Below are 23,504 nucleotides of genomic sequence, written 5' to 3'. Positions count from 1 at the left end.
GGAGACAGGTGGAGATAGCCTCACTGGTCAGCCGGTCTAGCTGAATCAGCAAACTTCAAGCCAAGGAGAGACCCTGTCTCAAAAGTGAAGGTGCATGGCATCTGAGGAATGGCATGTAAGGTTGACCGTTCTGGTTTGTATATGGTATATGCATACAAGTATAAAAGCATACTCCACACATGTGAATATACACACATATGAGCAAACTTACAAATGAAAATAAAGTACACATTTCTAAATATTAAAATATACACTTTGCTGGGCAGTAGTGTTGCACGCCTTTAATCCCAGCACTCAGGAGGGAGAGGCAGGTAGATCTCTGTGTGTTTGAGGCCAACCTGGTCTACAGAGTGAGTTTCAGGACAGCCAGGACTGTTACACAGAGAAACCCTGTCTCAAAAAAAAAAAAAAAAGTATCCACTTCATGTATCATTCATAATTGCCTAGCAGAGGTAGGGGGGCCCCCTCCCAAACACAGAGGAATTGAAGATGGCTTGAAGCAAAGAAGACCACTACATGGTGGGCATCAGTGAACAGTTTTCTGTTGAAACTTGGCGAGGATTTGTTCCCACCTGGCACAACCCCTGTAGTCAATCCTGCCATTCAGTTTAAGAGGTGCCACGTGGTGCTTGCTGCCCTCCTTTTACAGAGGCGCCCCGGTTGCCTCTTGAAGAGAGACAGAGACCTCGACCTTTGAGGCCTGGGAGGATCTTGGCAGTCATGAATTTTGTCTTCTGTGGGACTCACTCTTAATCGGATTCGGCCTTGTGTGGTTGCCTATATCAAAAGATGACCCATTGAAATTCAAATGTAATGACAATGAAACGCCTCTATTCAGCACGGCCACTTTTGTTTTTATCCTAACTTCTTTGCATCAAAACGCTGTGGCTTTCCTTTTCCCTTCTATAACCCCGTAACTAGCTAGATAGAAAAGACGCCTTTGATACCTCATTCTAGAAATGAAATCCAGCATGTTCTAGCTTTCCAGCTTCATTTTTTAATACTCTAAGAGATTTGGATGTGAATTCTTGGGGCTGAAAAAAAAAGTCTTCATTTTGAAACATGCAAATGTGTCTCTCCATCACCTAGGAAACTATTATGGGACACCCAAACCTCCCAGCCAGCCAGTCAGTGGGAAAGTGACCACGACGGATGCCTTGCACAGCCTTCAGTCCGGCTCCAAGCAGTCGACCCCTAAGCGAACAAAGTCCTACAATGATATGCAAAATGCTGGCATAGTCCACACGGAGAATGAGGAGGAGGATGATGTTCCTGAAATGAACAGTAGCTTTACAGGTAAGAATAGATTGTGTCTCCTCTGAACAGATGTGCCAAAGTGGTGATTGGAGTCTTTACAGAAAGGTTCCAACCAGTGTTTGGGGTTATCAAGATTCAAACTGTGACCACTGGGTACATGGGGACAGGGGGTCCTTTCCTTGGTCTGCGTACCGTGCTTGTTCCTAAGAGTCTTTGAACTTCACCCAAACCATCTTTAATGCACTAGGAATAAATAACTGCAGTCTCAACCTGATTTCTTTCTCTTCAGAATACTAAAAAACATGTTTAAAAAATTCTTTACTTTGTTGTTTGATTATTTTTATTTATTATTATGGGGGGCCTGAGCATGAGACATGATCATGGTTGATCATGAATTGAAACATGAAAATTTGTTTGATCAGGCTGCTGTCATTTGAGGCTATACTGGTGAGCTCCCAGCATCCTCTTCTCATCTAGGTAAAGATATAATGAAACCAGATCAGGTCTTCAGTTAACTTGTACAAATTTCACTGTATATCCTACAGGGGGAACGATAGAAAAATAAATATTGTAAGGTTCCACAGTGCATGTGCATGCTGCATTAAAGAGCATGGGTTACTGAGATGATACATATTATGAAGGGATGGTTAAGGATAAGGCCTCCGGGCACTGTAAGACCAGAGGCTGGGGTGCATGTTCTCAGTTAGTGAGCGTATTTTTCACAGTGTGTGGGTTTGATCTGTATGCTGTAGCTTAAAATGTAGTGACTATATAAATGGCTATGCAATTCATTGTTTCCACCATGGCACAGACACACAGCCTATAGCATATATGGAGTTGCTAATGTGTTATGTGACTTACCAGTCCATCTTGTTTCCTCCACTTTGCCTGTATTTTTTTTTTTTTTTTTTTTTTTTTTTTTTTTTTTTTGGTTTTTCGAGACAGGGTTTCTCTGTGTAGCTTTGCGCCTTTTCCTGGAACTCACTTGGTAGCCCAGGCTGGCCTCGAACTCACAGAGATCCGCCTGGCTCTGCCTCCTGAGTGCTGGGATTAAAGGCGTGCGCCACCACCGCCCGGCTTGCCTGTATTTTTATTTCCTTTCCTGTCTCGGAATTGTAGCTATTGATGGTGTATCCATTTTCAGCATGTTAGATCCTTTTCTCTGCATATCAGCAGACTTTTGTCTTTATCTAGTTAGACCTAGCCAGAGTGAGTGAAAAGATTGGTCAGTCTGTATGCCTACCTCCCACCACAGTCAAGATAATTTAATAGGATATTCAAGAAAGAGCTATTAGAGTTGAACATCATGTATAGCCTTTTGTACTTCTCAGAGGTTTTGCCAGACATTAAATTCAGAATCCTGAGGTGGCAATAAAAAGTTTTGGTAATTTTATTATCAGCAATAGTGTAGCTCAACCTTTTTGTGAGAAACATTGGGTAAAGAAGGAGTGCTTAGGTGTTAAGGCTTGGCTTGTGGTGGTTTTCCTTTTATAGACAATATGCATAGCCTCACTTATGTATAAAATGGCTGAATTAGGCCACTTCTAACTTTCTCTAAGAATTTGATTCTGTGAAATTTTCCATTTTTTTATTTAGAATGGAATAGACAGTGGCTGACCTTTAGTTGCAATAGCTAGAAGATATTTGCCATTCTTATGCATACTTTTATTAAATTCCACTGATTTCATTCCTTGGGAATATTTTGTGTGTTTATCGTGTTCTTTTCCAAAATGAAAATGGACCATGCACAAGTGTTACCATTTCTTTTAAAAACCTCTAATACTTTAATATCGTAGTAGTTCAGCAGATAAGAATAGTGAATCATGATTTAACTCCCAGCAAAGAAGAGGTCCCCAAAGAAGATCTAGCAGCCAGATTTAGTGAAGCAGCTCTGCCAGCACAGGGAGTAGACCTCAAGAGTGGTCCTGAGGAGTGGATGCCAGGAGTAGGCACACGGAGTAGACCTCAAGAGTGGTCCTGAGGAGTGGATGCCAGGAGTAGGCACACAGAGTAGACCTCAAGAGTGGTCCTGAGGAGTGGATGCCAGGAGTAGGCACACAGAGTAGACCTCAAGAGTGGTCCTGAGGAGTGGATGCCAGGAGTGGGCACAGGGAGTAGACCTCAAGAGTGGTCCTGAGGAGTGGATGCCAGGAGTGGGTACAGGGAGTAGACCTCAAGAGTGGTCCTGAGGAGTGGATGCCAGGAGTAGGCACACGGAGTAGACCTCAAGAGTGGTCCTGAGGAGTGGATGCCAGGAGTGGGCACAGGGAGTAGACCTCAAGAGTGGTCCTGAGGAGTGGATGCCAGGAGTGGGCATAGGGAGTAGACCTCAAGAGTGGTCCTGAGGAGTGGATGCCAGGAGTGGGTACAGGGAGTAGACCTCAAGAGTGGTCCTGAGGAGTGGATGCCAGGAGTGGGTACAGGGAGTAGACCTCAAGAGTGGTCCTGAGGAGTGGATGCCAGGAGTAGGCACACGGGGTAGTCCCTAGGAGTGACCCCAGGAAGAGTCTCCTCAAGTAGACTCCAAGAGGAGTTTTCAGTAGGCCAAAGGAATATTCCCCAAGAGTAGATCCCTGTAGTGGACCCCAGAGTTAGGTCCCAGGAGTGGTCTCTAGGACTAGACCCCAGGAGTGGTTCCCAAAGGTAAGTTCCCAAGAATAAACCTCAGGAGTTGGCCCCAGGAATAAACCTCAAGAGTAGGCTCCAGGAGTAGTCTTTAAGAGTAGACTCCAGGAGTGGTCTTTAAGAGTAGACTCCAGGAGTGGTCTTTAGTAGACCACAGTAGTGTTCCCTAAGAGTAGGCTCCAGGAGTGGTCTTTAAGAGTAGACTCCAGGAGTTGTCTTTAGTAGACCACAGTAGTGTTCCCTAAGAGTAGGCTCCAAGAGAGGATCCCTGGAGTTGGCCCCAGGAGTGCCCTCCAGGATTTGTACCCAGGAGTAGTTGCCTGGGGTTTGTTTCATGTCCTTTGCCTGTCTTCTACATACATGTTAAAGAGGTTGCTTGGTAGAAAACAAGACGAAATTCATGGTAGTAGCTGCAGTTACTGGTGGGCTTCCTGTTTTTAACTACTATATGTTTCTATTGGTAGAAGCCAGGTCTCAGAAAACCTGATTTTTTTTTATCACCCCCAGCTGAAAGTCTAGCATCTAAGGACAGCATGTGTTCCTAGATCATCATTGGTAAAATCAGTCTCATCGTTAGTTTATACACAAAACAGAAAGCCAAATGATCACTATTTGTGCTCTTTAGGTTCCCACCTTAGTACCAAGAAAGCAAATAGCATGTCCTCCAAAGGGATGGTCTACACTGGGGGGATAGCTCAGTGGTACAGTGCATGCCCAGTGTGCAAGTTCGGGGAGATTCCAGGTACTGCATCTGGGGATGGGGGTGAGGTGGGGTGGAGAAAGGAAGTAGAAAGGAAAAAGAGAGGGAAAAGGGGAGGGGTAGCTCGATGTGTCTGTGTGATAGGATAACTTCAGTATGTAAGGAATATGTTGAATGAATACTAATTCAGAACACTGACGCTGTCATGCACTAACTCAAACTGATGCTTTCAAATAATTAACACTCCTGTGATATATGTGTAAAAGGAGTCGCTTCAAAGCATTTTGCACCGTATACCTCTTCAAGTTGCAATCCGCCAGCTGCTCTGAGCTAAGAGCTTCTTGAACAACAGTGCCATAATGAGGTCTGAGCTCTGTTTTAGACTGGCTTTGCTAAAGTGGTGACACTCCTATCCAAATGGAGAAGTACTATGTGCCCATTAAAAATGATACTCACCAGGACATTGAAAAAGAACCTGATATTGCTGCTCTCCCTCGCTTGGATCATTTGAAGAAGTTGTACCCCGTAATCATGCCTGTGTGACATTCAACATCAATAGTAGGACAACAGGGGAATAATGCCCACACGCATCCTGAGGGCATAGCCTGTGCCTTCTTTATGTGATAATAGCAGACACTAACCACAGGACTGATGGTTGAACTAGGTAGTGGGACAGTCTTCTACAAATGGCCCCTGAATTACAGAGCTAAGAGGAGCCACTGAAGGCAAATTCTTCTTATGTGTACTTAATGACAGTAGAATTATACTGTTGGCCAAAGTGCACAGCTATTTTGGGAACCAAAAATGTTAACAAACAATTTTAGGGGCCGGAGAAATGGATTAGTGAGTAAGAGTGTTTGCTGCTCAAGACTGAGAAGCTGAGCTCAAATCCCAGTTGGGAATAAACATGCACATAAATAAACATGCACATAAACAGCTCACATGCTACCTTATCTTATGTCCTTCCACTCTTTAGAGAACTGTATGAAAACATGGTTCTTATATGAACTGACTCTTCCTCAATGTGGTGCTTTTAAAAAGAGTCTCTTTAAGACAGACAGTGGCGGCACATGCCTTTAATCCATCCCACTCTGGGGAGGCAGAGGTAGATGGATCTCTGTGAGTTTGAGGCCAGCCTGGTCTACAGAGTGAGTTTCATGATAGCCAGGACTACACAGAGAAAAACCCTGGTTCAACCCCCACCCCCCAAAAAAAGTCCCTTTATGTAGCATGAATCTTAAAGAGTCTTATTAATAAAAACAAACCTGGAGCCAGGTATTGGGGTGAACACTGAAAGATCAGAGAAGCAGAACAAGCCACAGCTACCTCACCTTGCCAATTTCTCAGCTTATCCTGTTTCTTCAGACTGGAAGCCTCTGTGTCCTTATCTATCTAAATGGGTCTCAGCTGAACTGCTGCTCAAAGCCTAAAAGCTTAACCAGCCAAAAGTTTCTAGTTTCTGGTCCTCACGCCTTATATACCTTTCTGCTTTCTGCCATCACTCCCTGGGATTAAAGGCGTGAGTCTGTTTCCAGTGTAGCCTTGAACTCACAGAGATCCAGATGGATCTCTCTGCCTTTGGAATGCTAAGATTAAAGGTGTGTGTGCCACAAATTTCTGGCCTCTAAATCTAGGGGCTGTTCTGTTCTCTGATCCCAGATAAGTTTATTAGGATGCACAATATATTGGGGAACACAATATACCACACCTTTAAAATTTTACCCCCGTCCTGTGTTTTGCACCAAGGAGCCAGGCAAGTGGTTAGTAGTAGTTGGTGGTGGGTCTGGGGGTTTCTAGGACACATGAGATGTGAAACTTCCAGAGAAATGTCAGAAATGAGTGTGTGTTGACTTTTGTGGAGTCATTCTACATTCTTGCTAATTACTCAGTTCATATTGCTATCTGTTAATAATTTTAAGATGATCCTTCTGTTTTTTATTTCCTTTCTGTTTTTCTAGATTTCTGTTAATCTATACTCTTAGATATAAGTTGCAAACTGTTGTTTTTTTCTCTACTCTTTGGCGGCCCAATACCCGGCTCCCCAATAAATCACAGAGGCTTATTCTTACTTATGAATGTCCAGCCTTAGTTTGGCTTGTTTCTAGCCAGCTTTTCTTAACTTAAATTATCCCATTTATCTTTGCCTCTGGGCTTTTATCTTTATCCTATGTACCTTTCTTTACTTCTTACTCCATGGCTTGCTGTATAGCTGGGTGGCTGGCCCCTGGAGTCCTCCTCCTTCTCTCACTTCTGGATCTCTTCTTCCCTGATTTCTCTTTTTATTTATTCTCTCTGCCTGCCAGCCCCACCTATTCTTTCTCTGCCCAGCTACTGGCTGTTTAGCTCTTTATTAGACCAATCAGGTGTTTTAGGCAGGCAAGGTAACACAGCTTCACAGAGTTAAACAAATGCAACATAAAAGAATGCAATACATCTTTGCATCATTAAACAAATATTCCACAGCATAAACAAATGTAACATATCTTTAATATTCTACAACAGTAACCTTTTTTTTTTTAACAGACTTAATTCACTTTATTTTTCTTGTATAAAAACTCTTATTTGGTGGTCACAGCTGGAGCCTGGGTCCTCTGAACAAAGACTCTGGTATGGGTTTTCACAAGATGGCCAGTGAGTTCCTGATAAGGAGACTTTGGTCTTGGAGATAGCATGAAAGATGGCCTTGCCAAAGTTGCCTAGGGTGGCAGTGCAGCCCCTCGCTGATGTGTAGCAGTCATAAATACCAGCCATCAGCAGCAGTTTCTTGGGCAAAGGAGCAGAGACCATGCTAGTGACTCTGGGTGCGGGGATGAGACACATCAACACAGAGCCACCGTGACCTGTCATTTTGCACGGAACAATGTGGGGCTTGCCAATCTTGTTCCCCTAGCAACCTCTCCACACAGGAACAATGGAAAGCCTGGCCAAGATGATGGCCCCTCGGATGCCAGTGGCTACCTCCTTGAAGCACTTAACACCAAGACCAACATGGCCATTGTAGTTCCAATAGTGACAAAATCCTCGAACCTGGTCCAGTGGCCAGTCCAAGTCTGCTTCTGCACTGTCATGATCTTTAGAACCTCATTCCTTAGGGATAAGCCTGGCCGGGGGGGGGGGGGGGGGGTGTCAATAATCTCGGATTCCTTAATGGGCAGGGAGAACAGGTAGATCTCCTCCAGGGACTTGATCTTCATGTCTTTAACCTGTCAGCCCAGCTTGATGACAGGGATCCACCCCTTATCTTTGGTTTTACCTCCATGAGCCCCACATCCTTGACCACAACCATGTCCTTGACTATAGGCATGGCCTTGACCACTACTGTGGCCCCTAAGATCTCTGCCGAATCCTTGGCAGAAGCTGCCACGGCCTCCTATCCTGGGCCTCCGGTTCTCTAGGCCTTCCCACCGCACTGGCATGATCTGCCATTTGATGTTTTCCAAAAGAAGGAGATGCAAGTCATAAAACTTGACTTGTATTGGTTTGAGAAAGAAAGTGAGGCATTAAGCAGTTGAATAGCCTGGGAACAGCTTCGGTTTCAGACATAACCTCAAAGGCTCCATTGGAATCTTAGGCAGTGTTCCACTTTTTGTCTCTGCTTTTCTCTGTATACATCTTGCTAAGCCATGTTAGAAGGACCACCAGCAGCACATCAAGTGTTAGAAACCTGTCTGCTTGATTATTCCAGCATCAACAGGCTGCAAGTTGCTCCACCAAAATTTCTATACCTTATGTGCTGGTTAGTTTTATGTCAACTTGACACAAGCTAGAGTCATTTAAGAAGAGGAACTCAGTTGAGAAAATGCCTCCATAAGGTTTGCTTGTAGGCAAGTTTGTAGTGTGCTTTCTCAGTTAATGATTAATGTGGGAGGGCCCAGCTCTCTGGGGGCATAGCCACCCATTGGCAAGCGATCCTGGGTGGTATAAGTAAGCAGGCTGAATAAGCCATAGGGAACAAGCCAGTAAGCAGCTTTCCTCTGTGGCCTCTGCTTCAGTTCCTGTCTCCAGGTTCCAGCATTGAGTTCCTGGCCTGAACTTCTCTCCACAGTAGATTACAACTGTAAGCTGAAATAAACCATTTCCTCTTCAAGCTGCATTTGGTCTTGGAGTGTTTTTCACATCAGTAGAAATGTGACTAAGACACCTGCCTTTCATTGCTTAGCCTTGCAGTGTGCACCTGTTCCTGAACCAATGGAAAAAACAAACACGATAGAATATTCCTAAATCCAAGAGTGTGACTTGGAACCACACATTGGTTTGTGTCTGTTTCTATCTGGACCACCCAGACACAGCATGGCCTCCAAACAGGAGCCTTAATGATGGCACCAAAATAAGAGGGGAGAAATATTGGCCAGGGAAGTCCTCCAGATGGCCTAGTCAGTGGTGCTAGGTTGTGGTAGAGCTGCTCATCTTGTAGGCTTGGCATGCTGCCATTCACCTTCTGGGGAGCCTTCTCATGTGTTGAGCTCACTAGCTGTTCATCAGACAGCTTGGGACCCAGTTTTATCCCTTATTTTGCTTTACTCAGAAATGTCTACAGGGGAGTGACTATGGGAGACAGAAAATGACTATATCTTGATTATTGTGTTTTGAAGCTCCATGGAGATTGACGTTTAATATCATCCTCCTCTATAAAAAGTCAGCAGGCATGTCAACAGTGCTGTTTATGGGTGTTTTGATGACATCATCCTTGATGTTTCTGGTTAATACGGAGGCAAGGAGACACATTCACTTAGAGCCTTCTTCTAGGATCCAAGTCCAATCAGTCCACCCACACGATACTGTTCTGGGGTAGCTGTCTTAGTTTTCACAGGAACAGTCTCTTTAGCTTCCCAAAGGAGTCTCAGTTCTGACTCACTGCCATAGCTGTCTCTTTATTCTAAACTTTTGTAATCTTTCCAGCTTAATTTGTCACTATTTGATCTTTGCCAGTGTCTATCAAAACTCAGAAATGTCTACAGGGGAGTGACTCTGAGAGACTAAGTAACTTATACAAAAACCTACAAAAATGCCACAGAGTCTGTGGCTTCAGTTTGATCTTTTTTCTCCTCCTGAATCATGAAACCAAATGAATTCAACGGAATGAGAACTCAGATCAGTCTGAGGACATTTTGGTATAGAATCCTTAGGGTTTGAGTTGATAAACTGCTTTCTCCTTTGATATCTTCAAGATGATTGTTGTCTTGTTTCTTTTCAAATATACTTTGCTGCATTTTGTTTTGTTTGGGTGGTTCCCTCAGCAGATGCTCTACGACTCAGCCATATCCCTGGCCTTGCTAATCATTTTGATTCTTTCTGTTTACCCAAGTGAAACAGAAGCCATAGTGGATAACCAGCAACTAGGAAAAGATAAGTTCTTTTAAGAATGTAGAAGCTGAATTTGGGCAGTTATGTGACATACTACAGTTACAGATCATGCCATCCCTGAACCATCTCTGGAAAGAAGCCAACTTGATCACTATGAACCATCTTTTTGATGGGTTCTTGAATTTGGTCTGCAAGTATTTTATTAAGAATTTTTGCAACTGTGTTCACCAGGGATACACAGCACAGAAATTAAATAATTGTTAAAAGCCTACCTATCAATGAGACAGCTATAACACCCTCACCAAGGCTCAGGGAACCTTGCAGACGAAGGGATGGATGAATTTACAAGAGCTGTAAAAGGATGGGGAGTGGCGTGGAACCCTAACTTCTGGGCATGACGTCACTGTCGCACCCTTGAATTCACAGCAGCTGTAAGACTGGGCCTGGCATGAAAGAGGAAGCCACTCACAAGGCCACACACCCTGTGATGCTTTACACACTGTTAATGGTTGATTAGAGCAGGTAGAGGCATTTTCTTCAGTGGTATTGCCACTGGCAAGACACACAAGTTTTTGTAAACATGCTGATGAAAAACTCATGGGTCGCTAGAAGGTTGGAGAGTAAAGGAGAAGGAAGGCTAGGTGTAAAGACAAAAGGAATTAATGAGAGAGGAGGGTAATGGGTTCATATGATCCAAACACGTTATATACATGTATGAAAATGACCTAAGGAAAGCCATTATTATGCATAATTAATATTTGTTAATAAAATCTAGGATGGATCACAAATGCGTGTGGGGAAAGAATGTAGATGTATTCGTCATGCATTTCCCAGCGTGTTGTTGAACAGCTTTGTGCTTGTTTTTTTTCTCTCTCTTTTGTGCCTGATGGAGCAGCCGATTCTGGAGACCAGGACGAGCACACTCTCCAAGAAGCAACGCTCCCGCCCGTGAATAGTAGCGTCCTCGCCGCTCCCATCACGGACCCTTCTCAGAAGTTCCCTCAGTACCTACCTCTTTCTGCAGAGGATAATTTAGGTCCTCTACCTGAAAACTGGGAGATGGCCTATACCGAAAATGGAGAAGTCTATTTTATAGAGTAAAGTATACTATTTTCTCTACCTGAAAATACCCTTCTGGCTCTCTCCCTCCTGTCCCCTTGCTCTGGAAATCAGCTAGGCCTGAGGGAACTAATCACATAGTAGTGATATTCTGATTACACAAGCTTCACGTAAAATGTTTTCATTCATATCATTCTTAATTATTCGTGTGAAAGGGTTTAGGGAGTGGAAGGTCTATAATTTCTTGAAGGGGTTAGACAAACTGAATCTTGATATATAATTATAATAAATAACCATTTTATTTTCCCATTAAAATAGTAAATACTTGACATATTTTTCTTAACTAGTTTTCTTACTACTGAGTTTTGAGGCTTCTTTATATATTATGAACATAATTTTATTGATTTTTCTCAAGTGTGACTCTTCATAGCTTTCAAAGTCAAGGAGCTTTGGATTTGACTGATCTGTTTTTTTTCCTTTGTGGAGTGTGCCTTTACTGTGGTAACAAGAAATCATTGCCTAACTCAAGGTTAAAGATTTTCTGTTATAGTTCTTGAAGAAATTTCGTAGCTTTACATCGAATGTTTCGGTGCGTGGACCGACATAGGCTGATTTTATTGCATAGTACAAGATAGGTGAATAGGGATTTGAAAAAATGTAGATGTGAAAGGTTAAAATTGTATGTATTTAAAGTTTTAAACAAGTAACACTAGCAGAAATAGAGAAAAGAAAACTAATATAGTTCCTATAATTGAAAATCCAAAAGTCTTCTGGCGCCCCTAACAATGGTAGTACATGTTTAAACATGGTGTTTTGAATCTGCTGGTGGTGACATGCACCGTTTTTATAGGTCATAGATGGACCGGGGGGGGGGGGCAATTATTCGGTTAAAGCAGTAGTACAGTGCTCTAATTATACACAAACAAAACTATAGATAAATGTATTATTCTCACATAAATGGTCTACCAGCAAAGGAAGGCATTGCAGAAGAATATATAAGCACCTCAACTTTCTAAAATACACGCGTGCATCTAAGTGAGGGGCTTGTTTCCTAATCATAGTCCACATTTCTCTGGGTTTTAAGTTTCATATGTGCCATATATTTTATTACTAGAAAAGGAAAATAAAAATTAAAAGTACAATTCTCCTAAGCACATGGGCATGAGGAAGAAAGCTACTTTGAAAACCCATTTGGAAAGAAGTTTGTGAAGCATGAGAGGAAGGTCTGTATTGTGCAGCCAGAGGATTAGACACCCATGGCTCTTGCAGGTTTCTTGTTAATGGCGGATGCTTATTAAACACAGAATGGGAGCAGCACAGTGGTCAGCGCTTTGTTTTCTCCACTTCCCAGCTGTGTGAGCTGAGAGCCTTGCTCCTCTTTGAACCTCTTCTGTATCTGTAAAAGGATAGAAGATCTCGAACCTACCCAGTCTGCGGGTTGGCGGGAGCAGTGTGTAGAGTGCTTGGGGTGATGTAGTTAGCCGTCACAGCTTCTCTTAGTACCGCATTCATCGCTCACAGTTATGGCAGACAAACTCCAATATTGCTAAAAGAAATTTTATCACCTTGAAGCTCAGACTTCCATAGTTAGGATTTATAACATACTGCCTTCGAAATTATGTCCATTAGCAAGAAGAAAGTGTAATAGAGGCGTTCCCAATATCAAATAATGTGTGAAATGCACATTCTTGGAAAAGAAACAACCTGTAATTTTGCCAAGGACTGAACTGATAAACTTTAGAAAAGAAAGTTCATATGCTAACAGTAAGTGAGATGCTACCCACCCCCCCCCCCCGCGCCCCAAAAACTTTGGCTAGCTTAAGTACATACTCTTTGCAAGTTAACATAGCTTTTAGGAGGCCAGTTTCATTACCCTAATGTCTAAACATATGGTTCTGACAAGTATGACATTGGCTTTCCAGATATTAGTATTAACTGTATTAATTGCATAGTCCATTTGAGACTGGAGATGTTCTTTGGTGGTAGAGCTCCTGCCTTCTGTATGTGAATACTAGATTTGATCACCAGCACTTAAAAAAAAAAAAAAACCTGTGTATAAACATTCATGCATACATGCCATTTATATGTTAGCCTTAATTTTACACACATACACATACACATACAGAACTAAACGTCCAACGATGTTTTCCTTCTGAAAAGAACTTAGAGTATCTTGTATTGAATCACAAGTTGAAGTAGAATTAAATCTAATGCTTATGTGTTTTACGGATTTGGAAAAAATCTAAAATACTAGACTGGTTTTACAGTTTTGGGAAAATCTAAAATATTAAAAGTTAGCAAGAACATTAAAGACAAAGCATAGACTTAGGACCCTTGTACGTTGTGTACAAAATGAAATAAGAGGACTCTGAAAGGAGCCGATGGAGCAGACTTTCTCAAACAGGTCTTCAAAGGAGCCACGGGCAGGTCATTCCTGGAGTTTTCTTTTTAATTCATTTATCTTAGGCTTTGAGCAAGAGAAACTGGCAACTGAGAAACACTAGCAGATAGAGAAACAGATGGTCCTAATGAAAACCTGCTTTCTCTAGCTGAATTATTGGGAAAGGAGGGGGAATCCGACAATTCAGACAGCTTTTGGTGAACAGTTCCTGTACCCCAGACAGCAACACAGAACATACCAGGGTCCTACCCTTGCCCCCAAGAGCCAGTAAAAGAGGGAACCTAGATATTGCCCCTTAATAGTCCGATGGGAGCCTAAACCTGCTTCCAGGGTACTCTCTGAAAGACTTGTGGCAGAGATGGAATGTTGATTGTAGAGAGGCAAAAACAATGTTGCCTGCCCATTCTCCACCCAAATACTGGGAGGAGAGGGTGTGGACCTCCTCCCTACCTGTAGAAGCAAAGTACTGTTTCCCTTCTAGAGTGTTGTCCAGATTTCCATCTCGGGCCTGCGGTAGAGCCCACAGGTGAAGCTTCTGGTTTGGAGCCATAGTGAGATGCTTCTATCCCTTTCAGCTGGGCTGGTATCAGGCAAGGTCTCCTAAATAGCTGGAATGGACCTCTCCAGATAAGGGGACAAGGATGTCCTTCCCCATCTAGTGTCCCTGAAAGTGAGGCAATTTCTAGCTATAACTCTATGGAGCATTGTCAAGCCAGCTAAAGTAGGTTTAAGTGAAATCCATAGTTTTGTAATATAATGCTTTGAATATCCAAGTTAATAAAAAAAAAAAGTCACTTCTTAGCTGGACCTGTTGGTACAAGTCTGGAATTCACCCATTCAGTGAACTGGGCAACAGGATTTAAAGGCTTTCCGTAGCAACATATCAATGCCCTCTTTAAAAATAAAAAGGGTTATAGCTTAGCATTAGGGCATTTGCCTAGCATATGTTAGGCCCTGGGTTTAATTCCCTGTACCACAAAAAGATAATGATTGATTGGTAGACAGACAGACAGACAGACAGACAGACACATTTCTTGTAGCAAGAGCCAGAAAGATCTCATGTTGAGTGAGAGAAAGCAATCAGCAGATACCAATACCAAGATAGCAGAGATGTTAGCATTGTCTCAAGATTTTACAAATACCCGTTATAGTTAGGCATGGTAGCTAGCCTGAAGTCTTGGCACTAGGAAGACTGAGGCAGGAGGATGGAGAATCTAGGGCCAGCCTGAGCAACATTTAGAGATTTTGTTGCATGAATAAATGAATGAGTACATATATATGTACATACAGCCATTACAAACTCCTTCACTAGTCAATTATAAACATACTTGTAACAAAAAAAGTTTCAGCAAAACAGTAGAAAATATAAAAAGAAAAACCTTGAACTTAAAAAAAAAATAAAAATAAAAAATCCTAGCAGATGGGTTCAGCAGCACTCACTGTCATTATCAGAGTGAGAACCAGGGAAGGGAGAGCCACATGGGCTGCATGTGGAGGTGGCAAACAGACTACCTGACCCGTAGGACACACAGAACTTGGGAGAGAAGTAAAAGAACGGACTTTCAGGAGCTTTGGGGCCAATTACAAACATCTGACATCAGTGATCAAAGTTTTAGGAGAAGACAGTGAGTGGGCAAGGGGGAAAATGGAAGAGTCGGTGTCTCAAAATATCCCCCATTTAGCAGGATTGCAGAAAGCAGCTGAGCTCAAACCGAATGCACAACAAGAAAACGCACATCATCATCACGTTACTTCTCTGTTGCTGCAGTAAAGAAAGGGTCACGACCAAAAGCAACTTAGGGGAGAGTTTTTTCTGTTTACAGTTGCAGAGGGAGAATCTGTAAGGGCCAGGAAGGCACCACAGCAGGTGGCCCAAGCAGGGAGCTGGCTGGTCATATAGATTGTCACCTAGCAAGCACAGAATTTGAACTGGAAGTAACGCTAGGTGATGAACTCTCAAAGCTCCCCAGTGCCCTGTGACTTTCTTCAGCAAGACCCCACATCCTAAAACTTCTGTAACTTCCTAAAACAGAGCCACCAGTTGGGGACCAAGTGTCCAAATATGTGAGCCTATGGTGACATTTCTCTTTCAAACTAACATAAAAAAAATCTTGAATAGGAGAAATAACACCTTAATATAACAACTGATAAAAAAAAAAAAAAAAGACTAGCACAGTGGTTCTCAACATGTGGGTGCCGCCCCCTTAGGGGTCACTTATCAGATATCCAACATGTCAGCTCAGACACTTCCATTATGATTCATAACAGTAGCAAAATACAGTTACGATGTAGCAACAAAATAATTTTATGGTTAGGGGGTCACCACAATGTGAGAAACTGTATTAAAAGGTCGCAGTGTTAGGAAGGTTGCCACCAGACTAGAAGGTAGGAAGAGCTGTTTGGACCCTGAGAGAGGGGAAATAACTCAGTGTCTATGTAGATTGAAAGCACCTTTAGGAGGAGGTGCTCGTAGATGAACCAGTGCTAAGAAAGGTAGACATCAGCAAGCCTACTCTACATGAAGAGGAGAATTCTGGAACAGCAGGAAGCCACAATAGGAAAAGCGAAAATATAAATAAGAAAAACTTTGCTTTACCTCTTGATTTTTCTTAATTAATTTAGAGGAGTGAAATAAAAAAGAAGTTCGACACTTTTTTCCATACAAATTTAGGAAAAAGCAGTAAGCTAATTATAAGTAAAAGAATGTAAGTGTAGCTAAGATTTTTATATTTTCAATTGACCAGGGAAAATGGTAACAACAGTAGATTTTATAACACACACATATGAAGGAATATGTAAGTGTAATAAGATAACTATATATGAATTACTATCTAAATGTGATAAGATATGGTATCTTAATATTTACATTGTAATACCCTGTACTGGTTAGTTTTATGTCAACTTGACACAAGCTAGAGTCATCATTAAGGAGGGAGCCCCAGTTGAGAAAATGTTTCCATAAGATCGAGCTGTAGGCAAGCAAGCCTGTAGGTCATTTTCTTTTTTATAAAGCTTTATGTATTTTTTTAGGTATAAGTGCTCTGTCTGCATGTATGCCTGCACGCCAGTAGAGGGCATCTGATCTCATTATAGATGGTTGTAAGCTACCATGTGGTGGCTGGGAATTGAACTCAGGACCTCTGGAAGAGCAGCCAGTGCTCTTAACTGCTAAGCCATCTCTCCAGCCCTTGTAGGCCATTTCTTAATTAGTGATTTGTGGGGAGGAGCCCAACCTACTGTGGGGGGCCACCCCTGGGCCAGAGAAAGCAGACTGAGCAAGCCCAGGAGAGCAAGCCAGGAAGCAGCACCCCTCACCACCACCCGCCTCCATGGCTTCTGCATCAGCTCCTGCCTCCAGGTTCCTGCCTTGCTTGAGTTCCTGCCCTCACTGCTTTTAGTGATGAACTGTTACATGGAGCTGCGAGAGAAGTAAACCGTTTTTTTCCCCAAGTTGCTTTGGTCGTGGTGTTTCAACACGGCTATAATAACTCTAAGGCATATCCAAAGCAACCATTTCAAAAGCTAGATAAACAATAAGTGTAGTTCAGATACAGAGAAAGGATTTCTCAAGTCCAGCAGCCCACAGGAAAGCTGGAAAAGAGTTGGAAAGCAGGAGCATAGTCAGGGATTATCAGTAACTACATGAAATTAATTAATGTTGTAACAGTTGAGGTATGCTGAACATAAAAGGATAGGAAAAACTATAATAAAAGTATTAATCATAAAAGACTAAACATCATAATATTATGTAATAAAGTAAGAAAAAAAATTTCACAAACAAACAAGACTTCTTTAAAAAGAAAGAAAAAGAACCAATAATTCAGAACAGTATTCTCAAAGAAATTGTTTGCTTTTGTTCACTTCTGTGGCTGAGTCTTTCTTTGTAACCGTTCTGACCTCAAACTTGTAATCCTCTAGCCTTAGTCTCCTTAGTACTTAGCTTGAGAAAGAAAATCAAATTAAATGAAAATACTGCGTATCAGAGTGGAACAAAACCCAGTGAATGACAGAGGTAAATGTGTAGTGTTTAAAAAAGAGACGGCTCTGGTCTTTAGTCTGAGCTTTTATCTCAAGAACCACGAAAAAGAAGAGTTAAGTCAAACTCAAAATAAGGGATGCCTTGGCAGCTAAGGACCCTGGCTGCTCTTGAGAGGACCTGATTCCATTCCCAGCACCCACGTGACAGCTCACAAAGTTTGTAACTCCAGTTTTAGAGGGTCTGGTGTCCTCTGTGGCATCCACAGATAACTGTATACAATGTAGTACGCATGGATAAAGGCAAACACTTATACAGGTAAAATAATAATAAATCTTAGCACACACTCTCAAGCTGTTCTCAGGGGAGACCGAAGAAGAGCAGTCAATGGAGCTAAACCCTAGAGAAAATGTCTGGAATGGCTAATTCTTCAAAGGTTTAATAGAACTGAAGAGGATCTCTAAGACAGACAAAGAATGAAAAATAGAAATTTGCCAGTATTAATCAAGCTGGGAATCATCACCAATCTGAAGATTTCTACAAGATACTAAGGGAATGTGGCCGCAGATCTCCATATAAACATTTAACAAATCACAGTGATTCAAGAGATAGACTGTTGCTCATGTAGTATGAGCTAAGATCTTTTAAGGAGCCCTTAACTATTAGGAAAATGAGTTTATAATTTTAAACTACTGAAAAAGAAATTGTAGGCCTGCATGATTTCACATTGAAGAATTCTGTCATAGCAGAATGGGCACCATCTCTACACAATGTTTTAGAAAATAGAAGAAGATCAACATTGTATGATGTTTATATGGTGATGTTTCCCTGATAATGATACAAATGAAGGCTTGTGTGTATGCCTACAGCACAGGTTCAAACCCTAGTACTGGAGGGAAAAAAAAGAACAAAAACTCAAAGACATTACAAATAAAAAGAGTGAAAAATAAAATTCAATAAGTATAGTTACCATATTAACAATCTAAAGAACAAAACCAATAGCCAACATGGTTATGTACCTAAAAATCCTAGCTTTCAGGAGAATGTCGAGTTTGAGGGTAACCTGCATTATGAGATCCTGTCTGTAAAAAAATGGAGAGAGGGAGACACACACACACACACACACACACACACACACACACACACACACACTTGATAATACATGTTCTAGCTGTCCCGGTGAATAGCTTTGTAAAGATGTTGCCATTGATGTTATCCAGGTAAAGGTATATTGAATCTAGCTGTTTTCTTCATTATAGTGACATGAGGATCTATAGTTATTTCAAACTAAAAGGTTATTATGCCTGTTGGTTGTTTGTCAACTTGACACAAACCTAGACATATTTAGAAGTATGCAGCATTCCTCCAGGGCCTTTGTATCGGTTCCTGCCTTGAGTTCCTACCCTGACTTCCATGATTGACTTCAAGCTATAAGATGAAATAAACCCTTTCGTTTCCAAATTGCTTTTGTTCATGGTGTTTTTATCACAGCAACAGAAAAATAACTAAGACATAAATTGGAACCAGGAGTGGGATTTTGTTGTGACAGACCTGACTGTTGTTCTTGAAAGGACTGTGAAAGGACTTTAGAACTTTGGACTGGAAAAGCTATTGAGTGTTCGCAGCCCAGAAGGCTATTTTGTGGGAGCGTGGAAGATACGAACGCTGACATTCGTTGTGATAATGGAAACCTAACTTGTGAAATTTTAGAGGGTTTTAAGAGTCCCTTATAGACTCTGTTGTGGCCTTTTGATAATTTCAGTAAAATAATTTGTGGTCGTGGACAGCTAAGGCTGAAGAATTGGCTGTGATTAACAAGAGACCAGCACCCCCATAGTAAAACCTTTGCTTTACTGGGACAATTGATGCTGGAGCTGAGAAACTAGTGGTTTTTAGGAAGAGGCCAGCATCATTGGCTATTGGAAGTCTGGAAGCATTTCCTCAGGGTTAGCACACAGAAGCTGTGGTCCAGAAAGGGCCAAGACTAGACCTCATGATGGCAGCTGAACTTGGTAATGTGTAAGGGTTTCCCAGGTGGTACTGGTTTTGAAAGTATGACGTGGTCATGGAGAGCAGTTGAGATTTGGCACTCTGAGAAGCCAGGAGAGACCACTGGTCATAGTGCAGCCTCAAGTAGAAGCCCCGGGATTTAAGAGTCAGGGAGAGAGATTGAGACTTGGCATCATGTGGCAGGGTCAGAGTCCCTGAAGAGAGGCTAGGAGAAGTCATTGGTAAGGGTGCCTCTTTAGTTATCTCCTAGCATTTTGGAGATCCCAGTACTATGGAACAGCCTCCAAGAACAGCAAGCAGCTGTGGATTGGAGCTGGTCTGAGCCTGTGAAATGTACTGTGTGGGTTCTGCATGCTAGAGAAGAGAGGTGGAGCTCCTTAAGCCCTTTAAAGCCCAGAAGATTTTGAGTCCTAAACATTGGACACTGGGTTTTTTACAGTGTTAGAGTTTGGTTTTGCTTTGATCTAATGGTAACTGGGCTCTGGCTCTTCCTTTTTGAAATAAGTATGTAAGTTACTTTTTATAGGAGTTCATTTGAGAGAGTTTAGATATTTTAGAAAGAACTTGAACTTTGAAAATGACTTTGAATCTTTTAGACAGACTGAAGTTTTAAAGTGTTTGACTTATTAAAGACTGAAATGTTTTATATTGTGATATTGATATTAATATGAGGTCTTGTGAATGAATAAGAAAGGGAAGATTATGGATAAATAAATTATGTGTTTGTGTGTCAGCAAGGGGTTAATTGTCCTGTTGGTTTCTGTCAACTTGACACAAACCTAGCCATCATTGGTAAAAAGAAACTCAGTTGAGAAAACGTCTCCACAACATGGCCTGTAGGCAAGCCTGTGGGGCATTTTCTTGATTAATGATTGCTGTGGGCAGGGTCAGCCCATGAGCAGCTTGTCCTGAGTTATTTAAGAAAGCAAGCTGAGCAGGCCAGTAAACAGCACTCCTCCGTGGCCTCTGCATCAGTAACTACATCAAGCCCCTGCCCTGACTTCCCTGGATGATGGACTACAAGCTGTAAGATGAAATAAACCCTTTCCTCCCCAAGTTGTTTTTGGTCACAATGTTTCATCAGAGCAACAGAAACATAACTAAGACAGAGGTTTGTTTCTGAAATGCTGCATACCCGTCTCCCGGCAGTGAGCGGTGTAGTGTTGCTGCATCACTGTAGACTAGTGCAGACCTCAGACTGGCCTGTACGACTCCCTGCGTTTCAGTTCCATGTCTGCCATGTGTCAGCAGTGTCCTCTGGCCGACTTCATCTTTGTATTTCCACTTTTCTCCTCTGTAGAATGGGCATAGTAACTTTACTGCTCACTACTGCCCCCATAGGGTTATTATGAGAATGAAATAAACTAACATGAAATAAGATTCTCATGGAGGCAAGTGGCCCCACAGAGCAGAGTGATGATGGGAATTATGGTATTGTTTTAAATTTTGTTGTTGTTGTTGTTTAACTTAGGTGAAATGGCATCATTTTCTCTTTAACAATTAGTAAGATTTGAGTCTAAAACCTGGGGCAGCTCTGTGCCTCCTCTTACATTGATAGCTTGAACTTTAAACTCGGGATAAACGAGGATTCATGCTGAAACTTCAAATGCTTTCTTTTCCCTCTCCATATCTTGTTTTCATATCTAGTTTCTGGCCAGAGCTCTTGGACTTGGTGTTCCCACCTCGCCCACTTAGCTGCTCAGTGAATCAGGCCCAGGCAGAACTCTGACCTCCAGTGTCTTGATCCACTTGGGGAAGCACAAAGGCGTCTTCTTCCCGCTTTGCCTGTGACATTCCTAGTGCGACTGAAGGGCAATGCCCTTGGGATATTTCAGATCTCAGAAGGCCCCAGTCAGTCTGTTGAGACCTTTTCTCTGTCCTCTCCAGAAGGCATTTGGACAGCGTCTCTGTTACTCATTCTCTTTTTTTCCTTAATAGCCTGATTCTACTTGTAGTTGGTAATTTGGGTTGCCTTTGACCTCTCTGAAGCCTAAGTTAGGGACCAGTGAGGTGACTTGCCAGTCAAGGTGCTTCCCCACAAACCTGATGCCGGAGTTCAGTTCTCGGGACCCTGATGATGAAAGATGAGAACTGACTCCTGTGAGGTGTCCTCAGACCTCCACATGTTCCATAGCATGAACGTGCTCACACACTGATAAATAAGTAAATTAACTAGTTCATTAAATGCCTAAGTTAGGATATTGTGGAGAGTGATGCGTATGAATAGGTTTAAGGTACTGTGTGATAGAGGGGTTCCCCACTGTAAGGAAAGGGCTTGTATGATAGAATAGTGACATAGTAGCCTTGTTTGAATTTCAGTCTTCTAAATTGAAGTCATAGACAAACGTAAACTAAACCAAACTTTATTCTTTGGCAAATATGAAGACTGAAGAATACGTCTAGATGGGTAGACTGTATAAGAAAAGCATGTCCTTTGTATCTTTTTCAAAAAGAAAGTGGTATTATATTTTAAGCGTTCAGTAATTCATTGATTATATTTTAGGGAAATGTTCTTCTAAGACTCACCCTAGGCCATTATCATTCCAGCCTCCAGTCCTCTAGTGGTTTGCCTGTACTGTTGGAATGCATCTCTTCATTGGTTCATGAGCAGATATGCAAGTGTTTGTGATTTTTCTGTCTTTGTACTTTGTTGTTATTCTTTCTTTTTAAAGAAATTTCATCTTTTTTTTTTTTGTCTCTGGATTTCAGCCATAACACAAAGACAACATCATGGTTAGACCCTCGGTGCCTGAACAAACAGCAGAAGCCTCTGGAAGAATGTGAGGATGATGGTAAGGACTAAGAGGTCTTAGGATCAGCAAGTTGGGGGCTTGATTACATGGGCACATTTCTCTAAAGAGTGATCGAAAGGTAAATCAGTTTTTAACATGGAAGTAGTTTTTGTTGTTCGATTTTATTGGAAGCACACTGTGGCTTAGAATGCAAGAGGGACTTAAATAGAATTCTTTCAAAAGAACAGTTCAAGACATGTACATTCCAGTATAGTTGTTGGAAATAGAGGCAAGTTCATCCTCTGCCTTGAACTTGAAAGGACTCTAGAGAAGCACTCCGTGGTATAGAAACGAAAGATAGTTTGATTTTCCACACACACTAATGTACTAGACCCTAACCCTATGTGGTAAAAGCTTCGTGGAAGCAATCAGGAGATTTCCTTGGCTGTTGTTTCTCCAGTTTGGGGGGCAACGGGAAGATCTTGACATGTTGGGAATATCTTTGTTGTTTAAAATACAGCCACATTTTTTTTTTTTTGAAAGGCTATTCCTCAAAGAGGCAGCTGTTAGAGCTGCTGCCTCATCTCCCAAACGTTCCTTCTGACTATACCAGTTTCTGTTGAAAAAGATTATTTCAAGTATTGGAGTTTCTAATTATTTCTCCCAAACTGGGGTGGGGGGGTAGGGAAAGGTGAAGGCAGAGCATGTCCATCCTCTTTAGCACTGGGATCTAACCCGAGTTCTACCAAGATTCCTTCCTCCTGGGAACACATTAAAAAACAAATTCTTGCCTTGCTGCTCATTATACAATACAATTCTGGCATTTGAATTTGTAGTATAATTAATTTGTCCTGAAGTGAAGAATTGTTGCATATACATAAATGTGATGTTTAGAAAATGCAAGACTGTGTTTCAAAGTATCACCCAGTTAAAAGCCTTGTACTCTGAGAGTTTCCTGTTGCATATGGCTGCAGATTACATGAGATAAATATAGATTTGCATGTTCTATATTTATTGGAGCAAGTCCAAGTGGAAATATGTATTTTTCTAATTTAAGAGGCACGATCAGGTGCTCATTTTATTTTGGATCCTTGTTCCCATAGCTGAAGAAGGAGTGAGCTAGGTATGATCAGAGCTGCTTCTCATACACGGGGGGAGTGGGGGGTAACGGCTATCTGAGTATTTGAGGATTCTGTTTAATATAATGTTTTCAAAAGATTTTCAATTTTCAAAGATGAGAACCTCACATGCATTCTTTAGAATGTATTTTAGTACAACTTCATAGAACAAGTTTAATCTCTGACGAGAGATGAGTTTGAAGGTAGTTTAGCCATTTTTATCACATAGGGTCTTCAGGGTCAGTATCCATTATAAGTACATTGGGAATGTGTGAAAATGCATAGTACTATAATTTTATAGATGACAGAAGGTTACAGAACC

At 41.8% G+C, this 23,504-nt stretch overlaps 1 protein-coding gene across 13 annotated transcripts in view; it reads left to right on the top strand.

Annotated features, from left to right (window-relative positions):
- The window catches only part of Magi1 (membrane associated guanylate kinase, WW and PDZ domain containing 1), a 650,887-nt gene that overhangs the window by 529,032 nt on the left and 98,351 nt on the right, over positions 1–23,504 (top strand). For all 13 annotated transcript variants that reach the window (XM_059258241.1, XM_059258239.1, XM_059258243.1 and 10 more), the window contains exons 4-6: positions 1,090–1,296; positions 10,782–10,983; positions 22,042–22,124. In XM_059258241.1, coding sequence (XP_059114224.1) covers positions 1,090–1,296; positions 10,782–10,983; positions 22,042–22,124 — 492 coding nt within the window. The remainder of the gene's footprint in view (positions 1–1,089; positions 1,297–10,781; positions 10,984–22,041; positions 22,125–23,504) is intronic.

This window comes from Peromyscus eremicus, chromosome 3, assembly GCF_949786415.1.
Source record: "Peromyscus eremicus chromosome 3, PerEre_H2_v1, whole genome shotgun sequence".
Lineage (NCBI taxonomy): Eukaryota > Metazoa > Chordata > Mammalia > Rodentia > Cricetidae > Peromyscus > Peromyscus eremicus.
This window is presented reverse-complemented; position numbering and strand designations above follow the sequence as displayed.